Consider the following 23026-nt stretch of genomic DNA (forward strand, 5'->3'; position numbering starts at 1 on the left):
CAACAAGCTCATGTTTTCAATTATGTACAAAATTGTCAAAAGTACCTGTCATTCCCTGCTGGCACGGCCCAATTTGTCACAGTGTGAGTGAAGCTCTCGCCATCCTTGTTGTGTTGTGCGTATTAACAGCTAGCTGGGCCCGCGGGAGTCTAGCGGGATGCTTGCATAAGACGGATCACTCGAGGAGGCTGTGCACCAGAGACTGCATCTCACACTGAGTGTTGTTGCAGCGATGGGAGCGGTGCCAGCCTGGAGTTATGACGAGGTCTCAGTTGTTCTTCCTCCAACCGCATCCCAAAACCTCCCAATGAAAAACACACAGGGAGCTTTAAAAGCTCTTGTCAGACATTCCGAAATATGTGTAAGCTCGTACTAAGAGGTAACCACGAGCACTACAGGTGTTTAAGACTTAAGAGTTTTGGCAGCGGCTGCTCTCCGCCCTGACGTGGCCGGCACAGTATGTTACGTTTTATATCCTTCTGAAGCCTCTAAATGTACATGTTTGATATGTGTTTCCAGACTGTAAACTCAATGGTAGATGCAACACATGGTCCTTCTCCAGATCTGTTCACAGTTGGTTGTACAAATGTTCACACTGCATTGTCTGACATGAACAGGGAAGATGTTTTTATTTTATAAAGAAATTCTATTTCTCTGCTGAGGAAATGTCAAGGAATAGTTTGACATTTGGGGAAAGTTGCTGATTAGCTTACATTCCTCTGATGTTTTGCCTTTTAATGGGGTATTCAAAACTGTTTGCAGACGTGCCAGCTGACTCTTTCATACACTATCTCCCAAAATGTTGTCTTCTCCAATCATTCATCATCATCATTTACCTCAAATATCTGATGGTGAAGAAAAAAACAACCCCCGTCGGAGCAGGTTTCATTTTGTAGAAGGTTAAGGAATTATTTACAACACCAGAGTGCTCTGATACCTCAAACACTGTCAGCTCTAACAGGAGTACTTGTCTCCCAAAGCCTCTCCTCACCACTCGATTTGTTTTATATTAATGTGGAGAAACTGCATCTGGGAGACGGTTTAAAACTACGGCGTGAGCTCCAGTTAGGAGTCCCGCAGATGTGCTTCCTCTGGGTCATCGGGGGTACAGTTTGTTTTCATGAGCCTGGTGTACGAGACAACATTTATCATTCTGCGCTGAAAAGGTTGAAGATGCCTGATGTTTTCCAGATTGGCACAGCTCTTTCCCATTCGAATCCACCTCTCAGGCAACTGCAACATTTATATCAGCCTGCATCATTCATCAAGCGGAATTTATTCAGCATGCATTTCAATGTGCAACTAAATATCTCGGCTGCAAAACATTTTGTCGCCTGTGTTTTATTTTTCATAAATACCTTTTGGGCAGGACTTCTTTCGAACGAACTCGTGCGTAAAGCTCGTGTCACACAACCCGGACCTCTCCGCGCACGCACGCAGACACAATGCGAGTGAAAGAGCTCTGCGAAAGCCAACTGTGTTAGATCATGTCATCGGGGGCAATATGCGCCCGTGCTGCTCAACATATGTCCCCGTGGCTTCAGGTCTCACCCTGTGATGATGTGAAGAGCTCGCCGGTGGAAGCTGCTCCCGTCCCTCCAGGTCGCTGGTCCAAACGCACGGCTCCGCCAAGGAGTTGATGGCATCGAATGTATGTGTGTGTGTGTGTGTGTGTGTGTGTGTGTGTACGTGCAGCATGAGATGATGGGAGTGTGTGTTTCACTTGACTGCCTGAGGTATGTCCCATCTGTTCGATGTAGCATTAACACCTACTCCTGTCGGTGTGTGTGTGTGTGTGAGAGAGGAAAGTGTGAGCATAAAAGCTCACCCTGCACGTGTGTGTGTGTGTGTGTGTGTGTGTGCGCGCACTTTTAATCCCTGATCAAGCCATTCCTGCGGCCATTAATGCACGTTTCAATGTACAAGCTGTCATACCTCATGCATTATCAACTCGTGCGTTGACATAGAATAAATAAGAATCCCCATGCTGCTTTTCACACCAGAGCCTGTTTGCTTCATTATCACAAACGCTGGCATCTTGCAGAGCGTCACCCTCTCCATCAGATGACCAAAAGGAGCCCGCAGTTTATGATGCAAAACAAAAATGGACTTTACATCTGGTTAAAGCTCACTGACACTTTACATGATGCAGTGATTGTATAGAGCACTTATCTGTCTGCTCCGTTGAGGTGTTTTAAGCAGCAGGTCGAGGTGCAGAGGAGTCAAGGCCTCTGTGAGTCAAGCTCGCAGAAGATGCTTGCCGTCTTAGAGGAGCAGGGGGAGCTGTTGGTGTGTACGCCTGTGTCCGAGCCATTGAATAATTGATGAGGGCGGTGAAAAACAGCCTGTGTACACAGGCTGCAGCTGTGACCTCGGTTGATAACAATCGTTGCTGTTCATGAAAATCGGTAGCTTCCCCTCGCTGCGAGGCCGCGGGAGGTTCAAAGCGAGGGGGAGGGTGAGGAGGAAGAAAGGGGCACATATGGATCAGTTTTCAAGAAGCAATATAGATTTTCATCTAACTCAAGATTAAGAGAGATTTCTGTAGTTGCAACAGGAGGATCTGGTTTTGAGCGAGCTGATAATTAGCTCGCACCGCAACTGAACTGTCTCCAAGCCAGAGGTCACCATCATTGTTTCACCAGGAAAAGAAAGAGGGACTGATGACTGATTAAGGAAAAACACACAACTGCATGACCCTGGTTTTGTGTCGATATTGTAGATGAACCCACAGATGACTCCCTGCCCTTTGCAAAGAGTTTGAACTTTGAATCAGTAGTTTGACATTTTGGGAAATACGGTTACGCACGTTCTTGCTCTCATGTTTGGACGTTAAATATGAAACTATGAGACGGTTAGCTTAGCCTAGCCTAGCATGAAGACGCTAGCCTGGCTCTGATTGGAGGTAACTAAAAAAAAATGTGGCCTCTTCTTCTCTCTGAGAGTTAGTTGAGAAGATCGATGTCACGCTCATGTCTGAATGTTGAATATTAAGCTACAGTCAGCAGTTAGCTTCAGTTAGCATACAGACTTAGTAACTGGGGGAAACAGCTAGCCTGGCTCTCTGTCTGAAGGCAACAAGACCTGCCTTGAAACTGAATTATGTTTTGGGTTTATTTTCTTTAAGTTAATATAATTACAAGCAACCGCAAGTAGACAGGTTAGCTTAACTTAGCACAAAAACAGGAAGTTACTGCGCCCGGCCAAGTCCGACTCTTAACCCCCCATAACGTAAAACAACATGTTGTTGAACAAATACAACAAGTGAGATATGATGTCTTCATTTGTGTGCTTTGGAGTTGCCGGTACAAAGCCAGGCTATACTTTTCCCCCTGTTTCTTTGTGCTAAGCTAAGCTAACCGTTCATATTTGACAAACAGACATGTGAGTGGCTGTAATCCTTTCCTATAACTCTCTGCAGGAAGTCAAATAACCCCAAATATCTAAAATTCCTTTACATCAAAGTGTGTCTCTACACTCTCTCTCTTTGGGGTGATGGGAAGACATTTGGGACATTTCTTCTGCCTTCTAAACTCACACACAAACTAAGCCATGTTTGAACTGAATGTTCTCTCTCTTCACATTTCAAACAAGGCCTGCTTCATCGTATTACACACGGACAGTTACGTGTCACACTTTCAATCCAAACATAAGATTCTTTATCAACACACCACACAAAGCACTTGCAATATCTGTTCTATCACAAATACTATACTCTGTTGCACCAATGATGTTTTCTTATATTCTTTTCTACAATATAATGAAATGAATTCTATATAATGATTTTTCTCAAAGAAGAATCGACACACACTGACTGTTAACCCCTGTACCAGTTTTGTTTCTTATCCGATCTCTGTGTGTAGAAACTGCCATTGTTATTGTTGTAAATGGTGTTTTCTGACAAATTGCGTTCTGGTGCTGTTGTTGTTTGACTCTGTGTTTACAGTTTAGACTTCTCCAGAGTGATCTCTGTGCCTGGAAGAATCTGGAGGCATCTGGTTAAAACTGAATAAAGATTTTGTTTTGGCAGCTGTTTGTTAGCCGCTGTCACTGTCTTTTCTTTTCAAAGAACACTCGATACCATTTTACTCATTAACACTTGAAAGTACAAAAGTAACATATTTTATGACTATGACAAGTTAGCCTCTCAGAATCAGAATCAGCTTTATTGGCCATGTATGCGTACGCATGCATGGAATTTGACTCCGGTTTCCACTTAGCTCTCAACGTACGTACACAAGTTTACAAATAAACAAGAAGATATACTCCAGTAGTGGAATATGCCTGAGTACATTTACTCAAATACTGTATTTAAGTCCAGTTACTTTTACCTGAAGATTTAAATTGTACTGCTACTTTTTGCTTCTACTTCCCAAGAGAAATATTGTACTTTTTGCTCCACTACCTTTACCTGACAGCTATAGTTACTAGTTGCTTTTCAGATTTGGATTTACACACAAAATAGGTGAATAGTTTCTAAAATATGATGCTTTCTTATGAACTAAACTACTCAGAAGTATATTAAGGTGTTGATACAGTAGCTTTACCTTCTACTCTTTGCCTTACCCAGTAATGCATCGTTTATCATTTTCCAATAACACAGAATAATGGGTCATTCTGCTGCATGTGAGTCATGCAGTTTTGCCGATATAAGTAAGATTTCTACTTTTTAAGTGATATGTAGTTCTTCCCACTTAATAACACTCTCCAAAATGGTGACTGGCTTTGCTTTATCGGAATACTTAATTAGAGTTTATCCATGCATCCATTAGTTTACCTCATGAAGGAGAAAAAGCTCAAAGCAAGCTTAAGTGCAACTTCATCTCAGCCCAATAATGACGTAATGCATGCCTTAATTAATAAATGTAGTTCTGGTTTAAAAGAATAAAATACTCTTGTTAGTGCAACAAAGTAGTTTTCTATTAAGCCTACTCATTTTATTTTTAAATAAGTACTAATAACCGCAAGTATTGTTGCCTACTTCGCTACATTTCAAGTCGCATCCTTGTCCGAAAACATCCTGAAACATAAGAATCAGCTGCAGGTGTGTCTGCGGCCACAAGAGGGCGGGGCTCCACACAGCTGCACGTGCAGAGAGGTGTCACTCTGGAAATGAGGAGACATGTTGTTCACAGGCGGGGACACTTAAAGCACAATCAAAGCAAGCGTCACATATACGGTGCGGTTTCTATTAATTAACAGTAGTGAAGCCTACTTCTGCAAAGTTAAACAAAAATGTCGCATCTGTTTTAATTGATGACTACATTAATACACCACGTGGCTCGCACTGAGTGACACACCCACGCTGTTCGTGACCTCTACCTTACAGTTGGCACAGCTGGGTCTGGCTAACATGCTAAATGCTAACATTTTAAGAATCCACCAGAGGCAACCGCTGAGGTCCATTGGACTGGTTATACTGGGACAGAGGAGCCGCTACACAGTGTGTAAACACGATGCTGTCTGCAGCCGCTGTGAAGTTGACATTGTTAATTTATCCAAGATGTCTGCTTTGGAGATGTTTTATTTAGATTCTTAAAAAAGTCTTACGCGCAGTGGTGTGCATAGCTCCTGTTATTTCATTTGTGTTTAATTGTCTGAGGTTTATTTTCTCTTTTCTTGTTAATTCCCATGAGGCTACACTGAGGAAGGCAGTTGTATGTATAAATAATTGATGATTTGTTGTATGCAGACTGCAGAGGGCCCGAGTTTTTTTGCTGTTTATTTTCCACTTGTGTGAAATGGACATTTAATGCAATCTATTTTGTAGCCTAAAGATGTTCTAATTTATTAGTATCATATATCCCCCCCACCCCTTAAGTTAACAAAAAGTAACGCAGTCATTTTAACTTACCTACATTGTGTCTTAATATAATTTAAGCCTCTTTTCAATTTATACTGACATTACACATTCAGTGCAAATTAACATTTTAGTGGAACTGCTCTAACAAACTAACAAGCTGTCTGTCTTATCACAGTGTTTTCGACATGCAGAGGTTTTATTGATGCTGAGCAATATTTGAATGTTCAAAGAAATGACTGACGGCACATAAAAGCGATCACTTCAGATAGTCCAGAGTATCAAACTAATATCTGACATTCAGTAAACCTTCGACATGCGCTTTCGACTGAATCAACAAGGAAATACAACCCCGAGTTTAAGTTACCTCTCTTCCTAGAACTAAAAAACCCCAAAGTCTGCCTTTTCAACTGAACTTCTCAGGGTTAACCAAGTTAAGAGTTTAAACCAAACCTGAGTTTAAACCTACTTTCTGAAACAGGGCCCATGTGGTCTGGATGAAGACAAATGAAGTCATCAAGTGGTGCTTCTACTCTTGGCTGCCCTCCTGTGTTCACATTAGTCACTGCAGTTCAATGAGGCTTTTTTTAAGCTGCATTTCTTTTGACCTTCTGTGGGTCAATGTAAATGCGTTTCCCCATGTTAGACCCACTGGTGTGTTAAAAAGGTCACATCTTTCTAACACAGTAATATGTTGCACTGGAGGAACTCAAATACACCCCCCCCCCCCTCGTTGTTGCATAAAGACACCAGTTAACTCAGAACAAGGTTTCTTCAGAGGTATTTTTATTTAGAGCATGTCTTCACTGCACGGTTCCCATTTAAGAACAAACTAATTGTGTATGTGTGCTGTGTGTGACTAAATACAAATAGAAACCCTCATGTCTGAGACAAAAGGCTGTAATAAAATCTCTCAGTGAACCAGGTCATGGCTTACATGAGGACATGAGATACTGCACAGCTCAAAAATGGTGTCATGGTTGCTGTAAAACAAGATCTTTACAGCAGAAATCCTCCTCGGCCCGTATGTGGTGCTGATCCACAGTCTGCGTGGCAAAGAGCAGCACTAATGATTAAGTGGGAGAGCTGATATCACATTCATGTTCATTCACTCGTCCGCCAGCAGGGGAAGACTCGTACCGGCCCGCGTCTCTTCCGGTGGAGGACAAGTGCTAGAAGTATATGCGTAAAGTCCTTGTGTCTTCCATTTGTGTACCAGAGGAAACAATGGCTGTGTTCAGACTGACTCTCATGTCATGTTATAGTAACTGTTCTGTAGACTTTGATCTGTATGAAAGCAGCAGTTTCAGAAAATACTGTAAATCCTGCAGTTGACTAAAGAAGCGGACTGTGATCGTCTTGTGCAAATTCCTCTAGAAACTTCTCAAAACAGCACATTCAGGAGGAACCAGGCGGCAGAGCCTGAGGCCGTGTTGCTTTGAGCTGAATGCTAATGTCAGCATGCTACCGTGCTTACAAAAACAGTAACATGCTGATGGTAAGCAGGTATAGTGTTTACCATGTTCATCATCTTACTTTAGCAGGTTAGGTTATTTTGTGCCAATCCATCCGAGAGTTGTTAAGATACTTCAGTCTGAACCAAACCAAAGACAGTCCGACATAACCATCTACAGAGCGAAACAAATATGTCAAACTTGTAGGATAACATGTGGTAACCCTGTTCTTTTACACCATTATTATGTATCAGTGTACAAAACAGCAGCCAGTGGAGTCTCTTGCCTTGCTCTCAGATAAACGACAGAAAGGGGAGAGACTAGGTGTTACCTCCCAGCAGAAACAATGGACAAGTGTTTAAATATTGACTCTGGCTCTGGAAGAGACATATTTATTCCACTCTCACCTCGGGTCAAGGCTGAACCGTGACGGTGTGTTTGCTCTGCCGCTGTTCTGCTGATCTTGGCTGTTTTCCTGTAACTATCTATGCGTGGAGATCATTTTCTGACAGACTCTTTAACAATGGGGGAAAAGGGATGTTTTTTTAAATCTGTACCAGAATAACAGCTTTGGAGTTGGTGGCTGCAGTTGAGACACACAGAGCCAGTGGCTCAGCGCTGTGGGATTAAGTATACAAAGTGGTGTAACTATATGACAGAAGAAGGCATACATTCATATTCTGAACACAGTGTTGGACTACTTTCATGAGCGCGTGGCGTCCTAAAATGAATGTAACGAAGGAAAACTGAAATCAGATTGGCCCCAAAATGGTAAACCATAGTAAACCAAGAACGGCCCCAAAATGGAGGCGGACACAACAAGCGCTTATGATAATAAAGTTGTATGTATAAATCCTTCTCTAATAGAGTTTGTAATATATTTTATATTTGTGCAATTTTCTACACTCAAACAGAAACATGAAACGGTGTTACAAATCAAAAAATAACCTAGGAGCACGTTTGGCATCTGAGTTTTGCTGGTTGGACAAAAGCAGTGAAATGAGGAGTGCAGGGGGGGGGACAGCAAGTAGGATTTCTCCCACAGTGAGAATAGACTCAAATATATATACGATGGACACGAGACCACACGCCTGCACTCATCCCATGCTTTCAGTTTCCTCACCAGTCAACAAGTGAGCGCACGTGTCGGACAAAAAGACCAGACAATTAGATCACGAGCTGTGGGACAGTCACTTGTTTCAAATAAAGGAAGACTGGCACACAAGAGTTTAGGGGGCGAGTGTGTACGGTTCAGGGGTTAGAGAGGGTCAAGTGATGCGGGGGGGGGGGGGGGGGGGGGGGGGGGGTCAGGAGGTCTCAGTCCATCGGCGTCTCCCGGTTGGCCGAGCCGTCGGGCTGACTGATCAAAGTGTCGGTGGTGGGGCCGTCGCTGTCCTGCTGGTCGGGGTCCCTGGTGGCCGCTGATGGAGCCATCTTGGTCTGAAGCAGCAGGAAGAGGAGAAAAGGTGAGGAAGAGTCATTCAATGATTGACTCCCATGAATTAAGTTAACTTTAACATTACAATTATTTAAAATTTGAACCTGTGCTCAAAGTTGGTAAACTAAATGCTACAATTTTAAATGCATCAATGTAATGAAAATAAATACCAATAAATTACCATATATATATATATATATATAAAAACAAACGGAACTTAGCTTGTAAATGAATCTATTTAAAGTGAGACCTATTTACCTTCTGAAGGAAGAAATAACACAATCTTCCTCTTCAAAAGAAAAGTTTTAATTCACAAAGAAAATGTGCTTTTGTAAATGTTGATTAGAAAGTGGTTTTATTCTCAGCCCTGGTGGGCTTTAACTCGCGGCCACATTTTGCCACTAGTCCCGTTCCTAATCCGTTACCTTCAAAGTCCCCACTCTCTCCTCAAAGGACTTGAAAGTCGGTGCATTCCTGTGAAAGAACGAGACACAAATAACAACATCACAGACCGACCGACATAGTTTGAATTTATCCGGCATGCTTCTACAGTCTAGTTGCAGACAACAAGTTGAGGGAAGCAGGAGCAGGATATGACTGTAATCACATCCGTAGAGGTCATGATATCTGATACTTATCAGTTCTATTCTGTTCTACTGAAAAGCTGCTAAGAGGTGTTGCACTTTTTTAAGAAGGCATAACAAAGAGTGCAGAATGAACAGGATGAGAGGAGGTAACAGTAAACATATTCCAACATTTAGAAACGCTGTGAGTGATTCATACAACTTTGAATACACCTCCGGCAGACTTAATGAGAAAACTTTGATTCAAAGAGCTGCAGAAACAAAGATGGACGCTCATGTTGTGTGATCATTTTGTTGGATATAGGTCAGAATGGTTTGGATGAATGTAATATATTTAATGTTTTAATCTCACAGAGTTGAAACGATTCATAAATAAGTTTAGTGACAGACAATCAATCAATTCATTGGTTCTAGCCTCTCAAATATGTAGTCTGACGGTGAACTAAATCTCTTTCAAGTTCTGGATTGTTGGTGAAGCGAGAAGCAATTTAAAGACATCCCCTAAAATTCTAAATATTGTATTTATTTATATATAATTTAAAAAAAATCTGACATTTCAGAGACCAAACAATTAATCAGTTAATAATCCACAAATTCAATAATAAAGGAAAAGAATTGCAGTTCTAATCTCACACATCCAGACCTGCACCGTAAACTAGACTTCGGTTAGGAATCGGTGTGGAGACCCTGTTGTGTGACGCTATTTTAAACCAGTAAAGAACACTGGACAGACCGCATTTCTTCGTTGCCGAAAGTGGGCGTGTCCAAATCCACAGCTAACCGATGATGCCTCTGGCTTCAAAGAGGTCTTTTATCTCAAGATTTCTGCCGGACCTCTAACAGCTTGACGAAGCCGGGGTCTGTCTGGGCAAGATAGTAAACGCTGCAGCTTCACCGATCGCTCGCAGTCGGCGTTAGCGGTGGTCGCTTCTCAAGGTACACACTTGAGACCTTTTTATGTACAATGCATACCTGAAAATACAGAACTAAAGCCAAACCAGTTTCTCTTTTCTCTGGTGTTGCGCAAGCACATTGTGCAGCCGTCTCCTCCTTCATATTTTATTCAACAGTGTGTGCCAGACTCACGTTAACACAAACTTCCCCTTACCTCATGACAGGCATACTAGCCGAGTGTTGTAATGAGCGCGTGCTATCCGACAGCATTGTGGAGAAGAAAGGGGGTGTTAGTGGTCATCTTGGCATTAGTGCAGACAGTTTAACACAGGCGGAACAAAGAGAGAAAGACAGGCACACGTGCAAACACAACATAGAGTACAAAACCTTATTTCATTCTACTAAATGTTCAATCTGGGAGCATTCGAAGTGCATAAATCCTATAAATCCTGCTTGATCCCATTAAGATTGATTGTGTTTTAACACAGTGGGTGTGCACTAATCCTGTGTATTATGGGGGGGGGGGGATATCTTAACACACACACACCCCCTTTGACCCCTGTCAGGTCCCTCTTCACTACCCCCTCCCCCCCCCCCCACCAAACCAGCGCTGTGTTGAGGCTCGTCTGTGAGGCTGCACTTCTCAGCACACTGGTGCACTGAGGGGCCTAATAATCTTGTTTGCAGCTCAGTAATCCAGAGAGAGGAAGGATGACAGGGGAGAAGACGGATTAGGATCTCAACTGGAGGGGTCATCTGGAGCTACATCTCAAAAAGAACAATCTGTTGCTGGTTTTGAGAGCCTTTTCTTCTTTTTTAAACCAGGAAATATTGGCAGTAATGTATTGGTAGATATTAGAGTAGGCCCTTTGGAAGCAGAATGTGAGGACAGGAAATCAATCTATTAGATCAATCTACAATTGATCAGCTACAATAATATATCCCTTTTATGAACAAGAAGAACATAACAGAACAACCCTGTAGTCGTGAATTATGTCAGACCACAGACTGTATACAAGAAATGGACCGTAGTCAACATGACCTCACCCATTGGGTTTGTGAACTATTGTTTTGAAGCCTTGAGTTTGGCATTTTGGCCGTCGCCATCTTGCCTCATAGACATCTATACAATCTGACAATGTCAAGGTTTAAGGCACTTGGCTTCACTTTTCAGACCCGGAGGTTGCCGCCTGCATCGGACCCACACCTTATTACCACGACATGTATAGTTATCACGGTTAAATAGGTAGAATTTGGTCAATTACATGCACAACAAATAAAACATTTTTCCAAAACGGTAGGAAAGAAAGTAAGAAAGAAATTGGATATATTCAGGGACTGAATCTCTCAGTCCATCTAACTCGCTCTTTGAGATCCCCGTGCAATTTCTAAGAAAATAAATCATCAGGTTGCTCAGCGGAACAAAGGATACTGTTAATTAAAGATTCGGTGCTTCACTTAATAAATCATTCACGTTTAAAGTCTCCGGTCTTGACTCACCTGACATCCTCCAGCTTCCGGGTGATGGCTGAGCCCACGTTGGAGAACGCTGCTGTGGCCTTCAGACTTGCCTGAGACAAGGTTTCAGACGTCCTCCTGTAGCTGAGAGAGAGGAGGGAGACCGAAAGAGAATGAGGGAGAAGACATGGGTAGCAAGATGGAGATATGGAAGTGATGAAAGGAGACCGAGAGATCAAAAAGACTTAAGACAGGCATCGAGGTCAGAACTAAACCTCAATGTCTTTTTCATTTTGGAAAGCCTGAAAGCATCACAATGCTGCTCATTTCCTGTGATATAAAACCCCGTCACCCCCACATGCTCCAGGCAGCTTGTCAAGAACACTGACATCTTACTCATTGTTCAGCGGAGAAAGAGTCTTCTCTCAACAGTGCTGACAGCTTACCGAATTTGCAAGGCATTCAGTAGAGAAATAAGGGAAGAATTATGGACTAGGAAGCAGTTGATCATGAGGTCAAAAAAAGGACACGCTACTACAAAAAGGTACCTCACGAACTCTATTTAACAAGTGAAATACGGCGCACTCTCAGTTGGGATGTCGGCAGACTGTGGTGGGTGAGGCACTCACGCGGTGGAGGTGGTGACGTCCTGCCAGGTTTTGGTGAAGTTCTGTTTCAGCTCGTTGAGAGGTGTGAGGCCCAGCTTCCTCTTGAGGTCCGCCAGCTGCCTCTCCTTGGCTGCCAGCACCTGTGACAGAGTCAGGATCTCGTCCTCAACCTACACACACACACACACACACACACACACACACACGCAGTTGGAAACGTGTCAAATTTTTGGAGGAGAAGAGAATATATAATAGTGGATTTTGGACAGTTTAGACGGATATGACATGGTATTGGAAGACGTCAACTTTGGACACTGGGGAATTGTGACGTTTTTCTTACATTTCATTTAATTAATTAGGTTAGTTAGTTGGTATCCTACTGTCTATTCTACAGGTAAAGTAAAGGGAAGCTGCCACAGCGAGTGGTTAAAAGAGCTGCTGGAAATATTGGCTGTGATGTGGATTACAAATCCAACATCTAAGGCAAAAGGTAAGTGGTTGGATCAGCTACAGTGGCAACAAGGGACCTAGAAACGAGCATCTCGTTGCTATGGAAGGCTGCTGTGTAAACAAAGCCCAGCCATGTTTGAAACTAAAAGACGCTCACAGCATACATTACCCACGTACGAGGTATTGCCAGACTCCAAAGCGGCAAATCAAAGTGTTGTATATTCTAGCCTGCTTTTAAAAACCCTGAGCGATTATTTGCATTAATGGGTCGAACACCTGATCTTGACTCCCTGAACCAAGACCCGTTTAATCCCTAATCCCTCCTGTCCTGACCTTGAACAACTCTTCTTGTAGCTCCTGCTGCTCCTCCTCTGTCATGGCGGGGGGTGGGGGAGGGGGAGGGGGGCCGACGGACGTCACTGCATCTTCTCCCACTTCTGGGACCGAGTCCGGATGCTGCTGGGAACCTGGGAGGTAAAATAAAAAAAAAAAAACGTTAGACCCAGCCCGTGTTTGCTGTGTTGACAGTGAACAGGTGGTATGGGAGCGGAGGCTGATGTTGGTTGTCAAACTCCGCTCAGCTGTCATGCTGCTCCCCTGGAGGATGGGGGGAAAAGAAAGGAAGCTGGTAGTAGGTGAATATGTGAAGGATATCAGATACTTTAGGAAAATGAAGGATGCTAAAGATTCAGTTTAATGATAGGTGGTAGCCAAGAGGGGAAACATTCATTCCCACTGTACCGTTACACCAAACACCTTCTCCCGCTCACTGATCCATTTCCCCCTCCACACACACACACACACACACACACACACACACACACACACACACACACACACACACACACACACACACACACACACACACACACACACACACACACACACACACACACACACACACACACATACAGTGAGTCTTTGATGTTGCCGCCTCTGACAGAGTTGTGGCCAGCAGGAGCAGCAGTGCATCAATAATACAAAGAACTTCCTAGATGGAGACATCCTGAGCTAAGACAGCGTGAGAGAACAGAGCAAAGGAGTTGTTAAGATCCGTCAGTCAAGAGGACAACAGCGGGTGAGGACGTACCGGGCCAGACCTGAGCTGGAATAGGGTCACACAAATGTGCTAGATACAAAAAAGAAAAAAAGAAAAAAGAGACTATACTGTGTCATTACAACGAGGGAAGGCAGAACTGAAGTATAGACTGAAAGGGGGCCAACGTGGACCTGAAAGTACATTTCATTAAAACATTTAACTTCTGAACCCGCTGTGGTAGAAAGCTGATTTGTGTTGGCCTTGTACATTGCCTCTTGTAAATACATTAAATGAACAAGAACATCTTTTGCATTTGTCTGGTCTGGAAGCGCTGATTGGATGCGGCTCATGCTAAAAATATTGATACGTGTCAAAACATGCATGGGATCCATCTGAAAATCTGTCAATCATTTTACATGTGAAGTGAGTGGGAAGAGTATTCAGACACCACCCCCACTGTTCCTCGGAAGCGTTACACTTCATCTGCCCTCGAGCTCTTCCCCCCCCCTCCTCACATCTCTTTCTCACTTCTTACATTTGCCCTCTCTTCCCATTACCGATGATGCAGCAGTGCCACTTACACACACACACACACACACACACACACAATATTTATATATATATATATATATATATATATATATATATATATATATATATATATATATATATATGTAACGATACGCGCCTGCTGACAGTGACCGAACCGTGTAATGGACACTTCCCCTCAGTCACTAACAGAGCTAACCCCCCTCCTGATTGAATGCTTCTATTATTTTGATAACCCACATTATGCTGCTTTTTGTAAGATTACAGTGAACATCCAGCTCTTTTCTCGGGGTGAGAAGAACAGGTTCAGTAGGCCGACGCCTCTCCTGAGTTATCTCGCCGTCTACACCTTTGTAATACATTTCTGCAGGCAGCAGTGCCAGCTCTGTATGTGCGAGTGTGGCGGTAGCTGTGCAGCGAATGTGTGCCTTCGGAGGTGGGTTTCCATCAGTAGGTGCTGTGAGCAAGAGAGAAAGAAAAATAAGACTTGGGAAGGGGAGAGAGGGCAAGAGAGAGGGTTGTATGTGGAAGCAGAAGTTTGGCTGGCTTCACCAAACTGCACACCCACCCACATTACTGCCCCACCCCTCTGCTGTAGCTCGTTTCCTCTGAGACGAGTAGGCTCTGCCAAACGGCCAGCTAACTCTCTGTAGCCGTTAAATCCCAAACAACTAGACTAGACAATTAAACTATTATATAATTAGAAACGCATGCCTGAAATACAGACTTGCCAAACTGCTTGCACATAATTATCTCTTCTGTGGTGATAATGAGTCACAAGGAAAGCTCTACAATTGTCCACTAAACTATTGTAGCCGAGTCATCGTAACAGTTGGTACTTTGTTATTGTGACTAAGCCGCTCTTCATATCTGTCATAGGCAGCACAAAGGAATGTGGAATCAAAAGATCACTTTCTTTAGTCTGGAAGCGTTTTTAATTTAATTAAAAAAAAACAAATTTAATTGAGGTATAATAAATTCTTACTGCCAAAATAAAATAATATGACAAGACTGAAATAGTTGTTCGTAAAAATTCTAAATATAGATGTGATTTGATCTCCTATAGTCCACCTCCACACACTATGACCAAACAATAAAGGCTTTTTCTTTTTCTGATGCAGTGAGGCAAAGACAATTCAAAGACAACAAAGCGGTTGATACCTCTGATATGATGTGTTCTCCAATTCCTACAAAATGAAAAGCAGTCACATTGAAAGACAGTATAACATCAACTTCATGGGCAATTTTCTAAAGGTGGACCCCAAAAGATGCAAACACACTTTTCACAATTTCAGAAAGCACACACAGTGAGGTGCAGACCAATGTGAGCTATGGTGCAGATCTAAAAACACTTAAAACATTATAAATATTAAGATATGGAAGTAATTTGAGTCTGTGTTTTGAAAAATATGAAAAAAACACAGATGAAAGCAAGGTGGATGAAAACATTGTGTGTACCAAACAAGAGTTGTAAATAGCAAAATTCAGTCTAAAAGGTCAATTGAAAAGTGGCAAAAGATGCTGACACACACTGAGCTTTGTGTTCCCCCGAATTCTTCCTGCCCAATGAACCAAACCTGTGTTTTGTCTTTCTGTCCAGCACACACACACACACACACACACACACACACACACACACACACACACACACACACACACACACACACACACACACACACACACACACACACACACACACACACACACACACACACAGTCTTCACATCCTCCGGCCGGCCTCTCTCTGTCCACCTTGTGATTACCTCTGGTTTTGACAGCTGGCGAGCTGGGCGGCGTGTCGCTGTAGGCCGGAGAGAGGTAGAGGTAGCTGGCGTTGACTCCTTGTTCAAAGTCAAACGGAGAGTGGTATTCCTCCAGGGGCTCCATGTTTACAACTGGTAGTGCGTTGGTCGGTCGGAGGGACTAGCACCTCCCTACCACCACCACCACCACCGCTACCTCAGCAAAGCCAGCCGAGGACTGATTGTCTGCATGTGATCCTGGCGCGTGCTGGCTCAGTGTCTCCTTGTTTACAGCCTCCTGGACTCTCGTGGTGTGTGTGACAGAGGGACACTATGTCCAAGGGTGTGTGTGTGTGTGTGTGTGTGTGTGTGTGTAAGTGGGAGGAGGTTTTGTATTGGCTTTCAGATGGTCAGAGTGAGAGTACAGAGAAGCTGGATTTCCATTTTCTGTTTCTGCAGCCGGCCAAGGCGTTGTGAAACCTCTGCTCCTTTCTTTGCTGTTAATAAGTTACCTGTCCCTTCAAGCAGCTGTCACACACACTCTATCTCTCTCTACACACACACACACACGCCCTCTTCCTCTCCAGCATAATCCCAAAGGTCAATTCTCAATCCATCCATTTGCGCAATCAGTGCCGTTTTCAGATGCTAGCCACCGCTAGCAGAGCTGGTTCTGTAGTGATATTGCGTGACACTCCGCTTCCAATACTCTCAGGTCTCTCTGTCAATTCCCTCCCTCCCTCGCTTTACATCATCGAGCCTGTCATCCAAGGTGGAAATAAAAGAGGTTTGTGTGGGCTGGTCACATGGTGTGTATGTGTGTGTGTGTGTGTGTGTGTGGTTGTGGGGGGCATTAGATGAAAAGCATAATCTGCAGTGTCCCAGATTACAGCGGAGCGCTAATCCAGCGTGGCCAGTCCAGTTTGAAGCAGCAGTAATGCTAGTGAGCTAGAATGGAGGGGAGAGGCTGCCAGAGGCTACACTTAGTATTGTGTGTGTACTTAAGGAAAAGTGCTCTGTGTGTGGTAGAGAGAGCTAGTACATGTACACTGTTCGTTTTGTGCGTTCATACGAGGGCTACAACTAATACATCAGAAAAACCGGATATATGAAAATATACCAAGAAGTTGTTTTGCTCATCCAACAGTTACCATTCATATTTATTTGAATATTATGGAAGCATTTGAAGGAGAGAAATGAGGCAGGAGAGAGGAACTATGCAAGAGTAGGTCATGTCTCCTTTATTTACTCAGACAGTTAAGGAGCGCCGTCAATAGACAGCAAGCGTTTGGAAGCAACTACTGAAACTCTCAAGAGTGCAGAGAAGAGGAAAAACAGCCTGGTGACATTCCTGCACTAACTTTATTGGATGTAGATGCTACTAAAGATTTAGTGCACCTCTGTAGACAGCAGGGTTGGAGGGAGGTAGAGACTCATCCACTCATCCATAAATAGTCAGAAAGTGAGGATACATCCACACTAATACGTTTCCGTCTAAAACCAGAGTATAGCAGAAAGGTGAGGAGAATTGAGATATATGAAAGGTTGACGTTTCTTATATACAGAAGAGAAAGAAATGATGATGTTCTGTACAGTCTCAACCCGCTTGGGTCATGCAAGGCTGTGCTGATCTGTAGTCAGGCTTCGGTTCACTGTGCTTCCATGCAGCAATGTCAGCCCAGGAAGCGACACACTCATTGCCAACACGTATCAACATGCACTGGAATTAGGCCCTCATCAAGGACAATGAATCCTTCTCAGTGGTATAGCCTCATCCTATAGTGGTAAAATGGGTTAATTTGCAAAAAAAACTTTTATTTATTTTCTTAAATCATGCAACATTGTGCACTTTATTCATTCTAAGAATGGCTTTTATCCATTTCTGCAAAGGAACACTTCAACTATTAATGGTAGAATACATTTTTAAATCACAATGAATACTTTAACAATACTCTACATTACTTGCACTCTGCCGCCCTCCGGATCAGCGCGTATCAACTTATTCATGAGCAACACTGGATTCATGTGACATTTGTTAAATAGAAAATGCACTGCTATGCTTAATAAATTGGACAAATGCTTAACAATATGAATACGAATTCCGTCAAAGTACGCAGCATCAAAAACAACCCATGGCACCCGTTTCCCCCAGACTGTAACCAGAAACAGACATTTTCAAGTGGTTAATGAAGCACCGCATGGGACCCATTACCTTGCTATCCGTGGCGTACCCTGTCACATGGTTAGCCTAAAACGAGAATCATGAGACATGGATGGTCACATGACATGTGCATCGTCGAAAAACAGTAAGAGGGGGTGTTGACACCTCAGAGGGAGCACAGATAAATGGAGGGTGGCTTTACGGTGGGACTGCGGCTAAACTGAGCTAGCAGCGTAGCTTCATATTTACTGTAGAGATACCGGAGCGGTATCAATCTTCTCATTTAAAGAGGTTGAAAAGTTTATTTAAAAGGTTAACATACCAAGTCAGGATCACTCTTCAAACTCAAGGTTCGACATATGAAGACTTATGCCAAATATGCAAGGGGTCCACCCTGATAATTGTGTATTCAAATTGGCACCCTGCTCTTTACTTGGATTAAAGATTTCCACTGCCTTGTTTCAAAAAAGGTTTCGTTTACAAAAACAGCCGAGTTGAGGGGGAAACAGCGAATATCTCATCACAACAGAAGCCCTGGAAAACTACAGAGATGTGCAGACGACATACAAGAAACTCCACCAGAGTCTCTGGAGTCAGTAAGGCCTTCAGGCCTTTATCAATATTTAGTGCATCTCTGGAAAAATAAAAAAAAGGCACTAAATGACTTATTTAATTCTTCGGTTAAGCTGTTTAGGCTTGATAATGAACACACCTACTATGCTCCATCGGACAGTTTCTCTCTAAAAGAGTCACGTTGGAAGATACTCTATCTGGAGCCAGAGGTACCAGACAGGTGAGACCTCTGCTTGGCCAAATCTCACACGTTATTGAAAAATTCTCCATTAGGAAGAAGTTAAATGACGAGGAATGAAATGTCCTCTGCATGAGTTTCTTCAGGTTCTTCTTTGTGTTACCACGCTTTGTCATAGATGTTTTGATGCAGTAAGCTGAGCATAGTGGGAGTACTTAGCCCATTATATAGACCATAGGGAACATTTTAATCATACACCACACATGCTACTTTTCATTCATGTAACAGTCAGCTCACAGATCAAAGGTGTGAAACAGACAGGGGGATTCCCCTTTAATCTTGGAGATGAAATGTGAACCTGCAGAAAACGTGCGTTTTAGTGCATAAATGGCTCACGTCTAACCTTTCAAGAGCCGATTCTAAAACGACGGGTGACAACCATGACTGCTGTGCAAACAGAGATTTTTTGGGGGAAACAAACATTTAACACGAGAGAAAGTATTTGACCTACGTTTCTCACGTGAACAGTAATCGAGAGCGTATGGAAAGTCATGGCAAAACTTTCCTTTAAAGTGCAACATAAATGAGTGACATAAGTTTGCTTTCTTTTAACCTTTTGAGTGTGCAGCAAACCTCACAGCTATGATGGTCACCAAATATTCAGTCAAATCAGAAGCACAGTTTAGGATGGTTGAATCAGACTTTAACGCGGGGCTGGATGATAAATAAATATGTTCATTTACCGTTTCTAACACAAACTAGTCTGCCGTATATGGCATCCGTGACAAACCTCCTCTGACTGTTCTCACAGCTGAAAGCATCCAGTTGTGCCTCACGGAAATCGAATTAGACAAAAAATGTTGGATACTGCTCATGATCAATCTGATTAGACAACCGAGTTTGAAAAACAAGATTGATTGGTAAGCCTGACTCTCATTTTTGAACATTCGATTTGAGCCGAGACCCTAAGCCTCCATCGAGGAAGCAGAACATACCAGAAACAGAAAAAAGTACAGATCACGCAGGACTTTCTTCTCAACCTACAAAATCCCACATGTTTGTGACATGTAGAGTCCTGGAGTGAGATATTCAGCAGCATTTTAAAAAAGGGAATAAAACCTAAATGGAAATTGCTAAAAAAAACAACCAAATTGAATAAATTCCTCAGAAAGGCTTGATCTGAAGTTACTACTGGAAAATCCATTCAACTGCAGGGAAAAGCAAGAGCAAAGAAAGAGATGTTTGTTATCAGAGAGGTCATCTACTCAAACCCAATCAGAGGAGAGCGCACTCCGCTCCCCCGAGAGCTCCTTTGAGAACACTCAATATGCTCACTGACCTCCCTCCTCCTAAAAACCTGCTAACCTAGCTCATCCACATCCAGTTCTTTCTAATTCTTCACCTGAAATACTGACAAACGGGGAAGAACACCTACACACCGAGTGGTATGTACGGATTGAACAAAAGGCAGATTTAGAAGGAGAGATAAGTCAGTCGACCGACAGACAGAAACACAGTCAGTCAGTTAGTTTATTGTTCTCCATTAGAGGAAGTTTCCACAGCTCGTACACACACACACACACACACACACACACACACACACACACACACACACACACACACACACACACACACACACACACACACACACACACACACACACACACACACACACACACACACACACACACACAGGAACAATGTGGAAACATCAATCACAAAAACATAGCCACAATGTACACGATACAGTTACAAGAACAGGAGCCCATTGAGTGTTACTGCTACAGTTTGTTGAGGACGAAGCACGAAGCTCTTACTGTAGCGCACCTTTTTAAAGAGCAGAGATATGCGTACGTGTGATGGTTGTGTCAATACGGGCTGAGAGGTTGGGATTGGGGAGACGCATGACCAATGAAACATTGGTGGCTGAGCAGGCTGAGTCCCAACAGCTGACAGTGAAATGGAAAAACATTGACAAGAAACGCCGGACCAGATGGTGCCGAGATACAGCCAGTCCTGCTTAAAAGCGTGGCAATAAAATGAACTTCACTGTTGCCATGACTGTGAGGCTATAACAAAAAAAAAAAAAAAAAGAACTCATTAGTTCCTATGGTTAATATTTAAAGGAACAAAAAAGGATGGAAATGTACTTCTGCAACGTAACTGTTTTTCTATCTGTGTTTTCAAACACACACACACACGGTGGAAATAATGTAATGTCAAGGAAAACCTTGAAGGTTTATTCAAAGCACAGTAAGACTACACTACCATAGAGGAACCACGGTCACAAGACCGGCAGTCAGACAAGTAGCCCGTAACGAAGATGTTTTGCTTAGAAATACATCAAGATGACATAGAGGCCGACAGCGTTGTCTGAATAACAGACCTGCTTCAGTCTGAAATCAATAAGCTCACATTATTATCCGTCAACATATAAAATATGCCGAGCCTTTCATTAGAATATACAATATTTTCCACCTTGAGGCCAATAAACACAATATCCAGCATGCAGACGTCAGGAAATGACATTTCTGCAGGGGGTCAAAGAATGTTTTCGCCGAAGGGAAATGAGGCCAGGGCCTCCCCTTGTTTACCTGGCCTCCCCTTGAGGTGAACAAATAAACCTCTGTCACTTTCTTCTTTCCAAAATAACTACAAGGTCATGTCATGTGCCAGTAAAATACAAAAAAAAGTGTTTTTGATCAACCACACACAAGCTTTTGTTGTTTCAAATGTCTTAATTTGCTTGAAAACTGCAGCCGGAACACATGCACTATCGCAACAGGCAAGTACAAATCCGGAGGATGGGTGAGCGGTCGACAGGTATGAGACAGCAGATGGCTGTCTGGCGGGAACGGAAATGTCCCGGCCGGTGTAGGAGAGGAAACGATAAAGAATGGTAGGTATGATGCATTCAACTCACAGGCCTCCATCATAGACGGACAGGACTGTGCTTTCAAACTAAACTTGTGCACTCTTTATGTTCAAACAGGACCAGAAATGTAGACAGCGTGGCTCTACTAGAGCAGGTACAGTTGGGACATTTAGAGGACACGTAATGATAGGCTGTCAAACAGGTGTAACCTGCTTGTAAGTTCTCAAATACTGCATTTTTTTTTTTTTTTTTTTACTAAGAAGTGTTTCATTTAATTAAATTTACGGTGCCTGTCAAACTGTTGGCTCAGTTATTGTTTACTTTAGTGGAAATGACAACTTCCTTGTATATATATTTTACCGAGATAACGTAAGCTCGTCCTCTGGTTACATGTTGTGTCATATTCTACTTCCGTGACATTTTAAGTAAACATTATTGACACTCTATTGGTGTATCTAAAATATGTATTTCTCCTAAAAGTCTCAACGTTGTTGTCCCCGTCACAAAAATGCACTTTCATTTGAGTTTCAAACTTAGCATATGTTCTAAACGGACTGACTTAAGTCACTGCGCAACTTAGCGAGTTTGCAAACTTCCATGTGAGACAAAAGTAGTTTGAAAACATTTTGCGGTAACAACACGGTCACTGAGAGACATTTCAGCAAATGAATTACCTTTTTCTGCATCCTCCATTGTAGGACTGAGCGTTGTTTCTGGAGATTTTTATGTCCAGAGTCTACAAGTTGTTCTCTTGGCTGCTGCAGATCTTCCTGCGCTCTCTCTCTCTCGCTCTCTCTCTCGCTCTCGCGCTCGCCGTGCGGGGTGGGTTTTGATGTGACGTCAGCACGCAGCAGTGTAAACAGAGGCGAGCACGTGGATCAAGTTTTACACCATCAACAAGGCAGAGCTGCATGGCAACGACACGTCATTATTTGGCTGTTTGAGTTTGATGTTTTTTGTTTTTGTTTCGCTGCACAACACATCTGAAACATGCATGTGTGTCATACCTCAGTTATGCATAATTATATTTAGAATAGTAGTGAAATACTTTACAATTATACCAAGTGCCACACGTGTAAATAGCCTACAACATAAGTTATAATAATGGGGTATACAGAAAATTATATATAAATCCTTGTTAAGATACAGTAGTTTACACACATAATGCATACTCTATCACATATTAATCTGCTGTTTTGATCCCAAGAGACATGGACATTTGT

At 42.8% G+C, this 23026-nt stretch overlaps 1 protein-coding gene across 2 annotated transcripts; it reads right to left on the reverse strand.

The window, feature by feature from the left end:
• Positions 1-6575: 6575 nt before the first annotated feature.
• Positions 6576-22610, reverse strand: tpd52 (tumor protein D52). 2 transcript variants are annotated; one of them, XM_079176046.1, is made up of 7 exons: positions 22478-22610; positions 13020-13153; positions 12258-12406; positions 11671-11772; positions 10385-10426; positions 9118-9166; positions 6576-8694 (listed from the first exon to the last, which is right to left on the reverse strand). In XM_079176046.1, the coding sequence occupies exons 1-7, from the start codon at positions 22494-22496 to the stop codon at positions 8572-8574; spliced, it is 618 nt and encodes a 205-aa protein (XP_079032172.1). In that variant the 5' UTR covers positions 22497-22610; the 3' UTR covers positions 6576-8571. The 2 variants fall into 2 exon arrangements, with proteins under 2 accessions (XP_079032172.1, XP_079032173.1); XM_079176047.1 differs by lacking the exon at positions 10385-10426.
• Positions 22611-23026: the final 416 nt, after the last annotated feature.

The sequence above is a fragment of the Pholis gunnellus genome (assembly GCF_910591455.1).
Source record: "Pholis gunnellus genome assembly, chromosome: 16".
Classification (NCBI taxonomy): Eukaryota; Metazoa; Chordata; class Actinopteri; order Perciformes; family Pholidae; genus Pholis; species Pholis gunnellus.

Coding starts and splice junctions, on each gene's coding strand:
- tpd52 (XM_079176046.1), bottom strand. Junction 10,427..11,670: donor CGGAAGCTGGAGGATGTCAG/GTGAGTCAAGAC, acceptor GCTGTCGGATAG/CACGCGCTCATTACAACACT. Junction 9,167..10,384: donor GCTAGTATGCCTGTCATGAG/GTAAGGGGAAGT, acceptor GTTCTTTCACAG/GAATGCACCGACTTTCAAGT.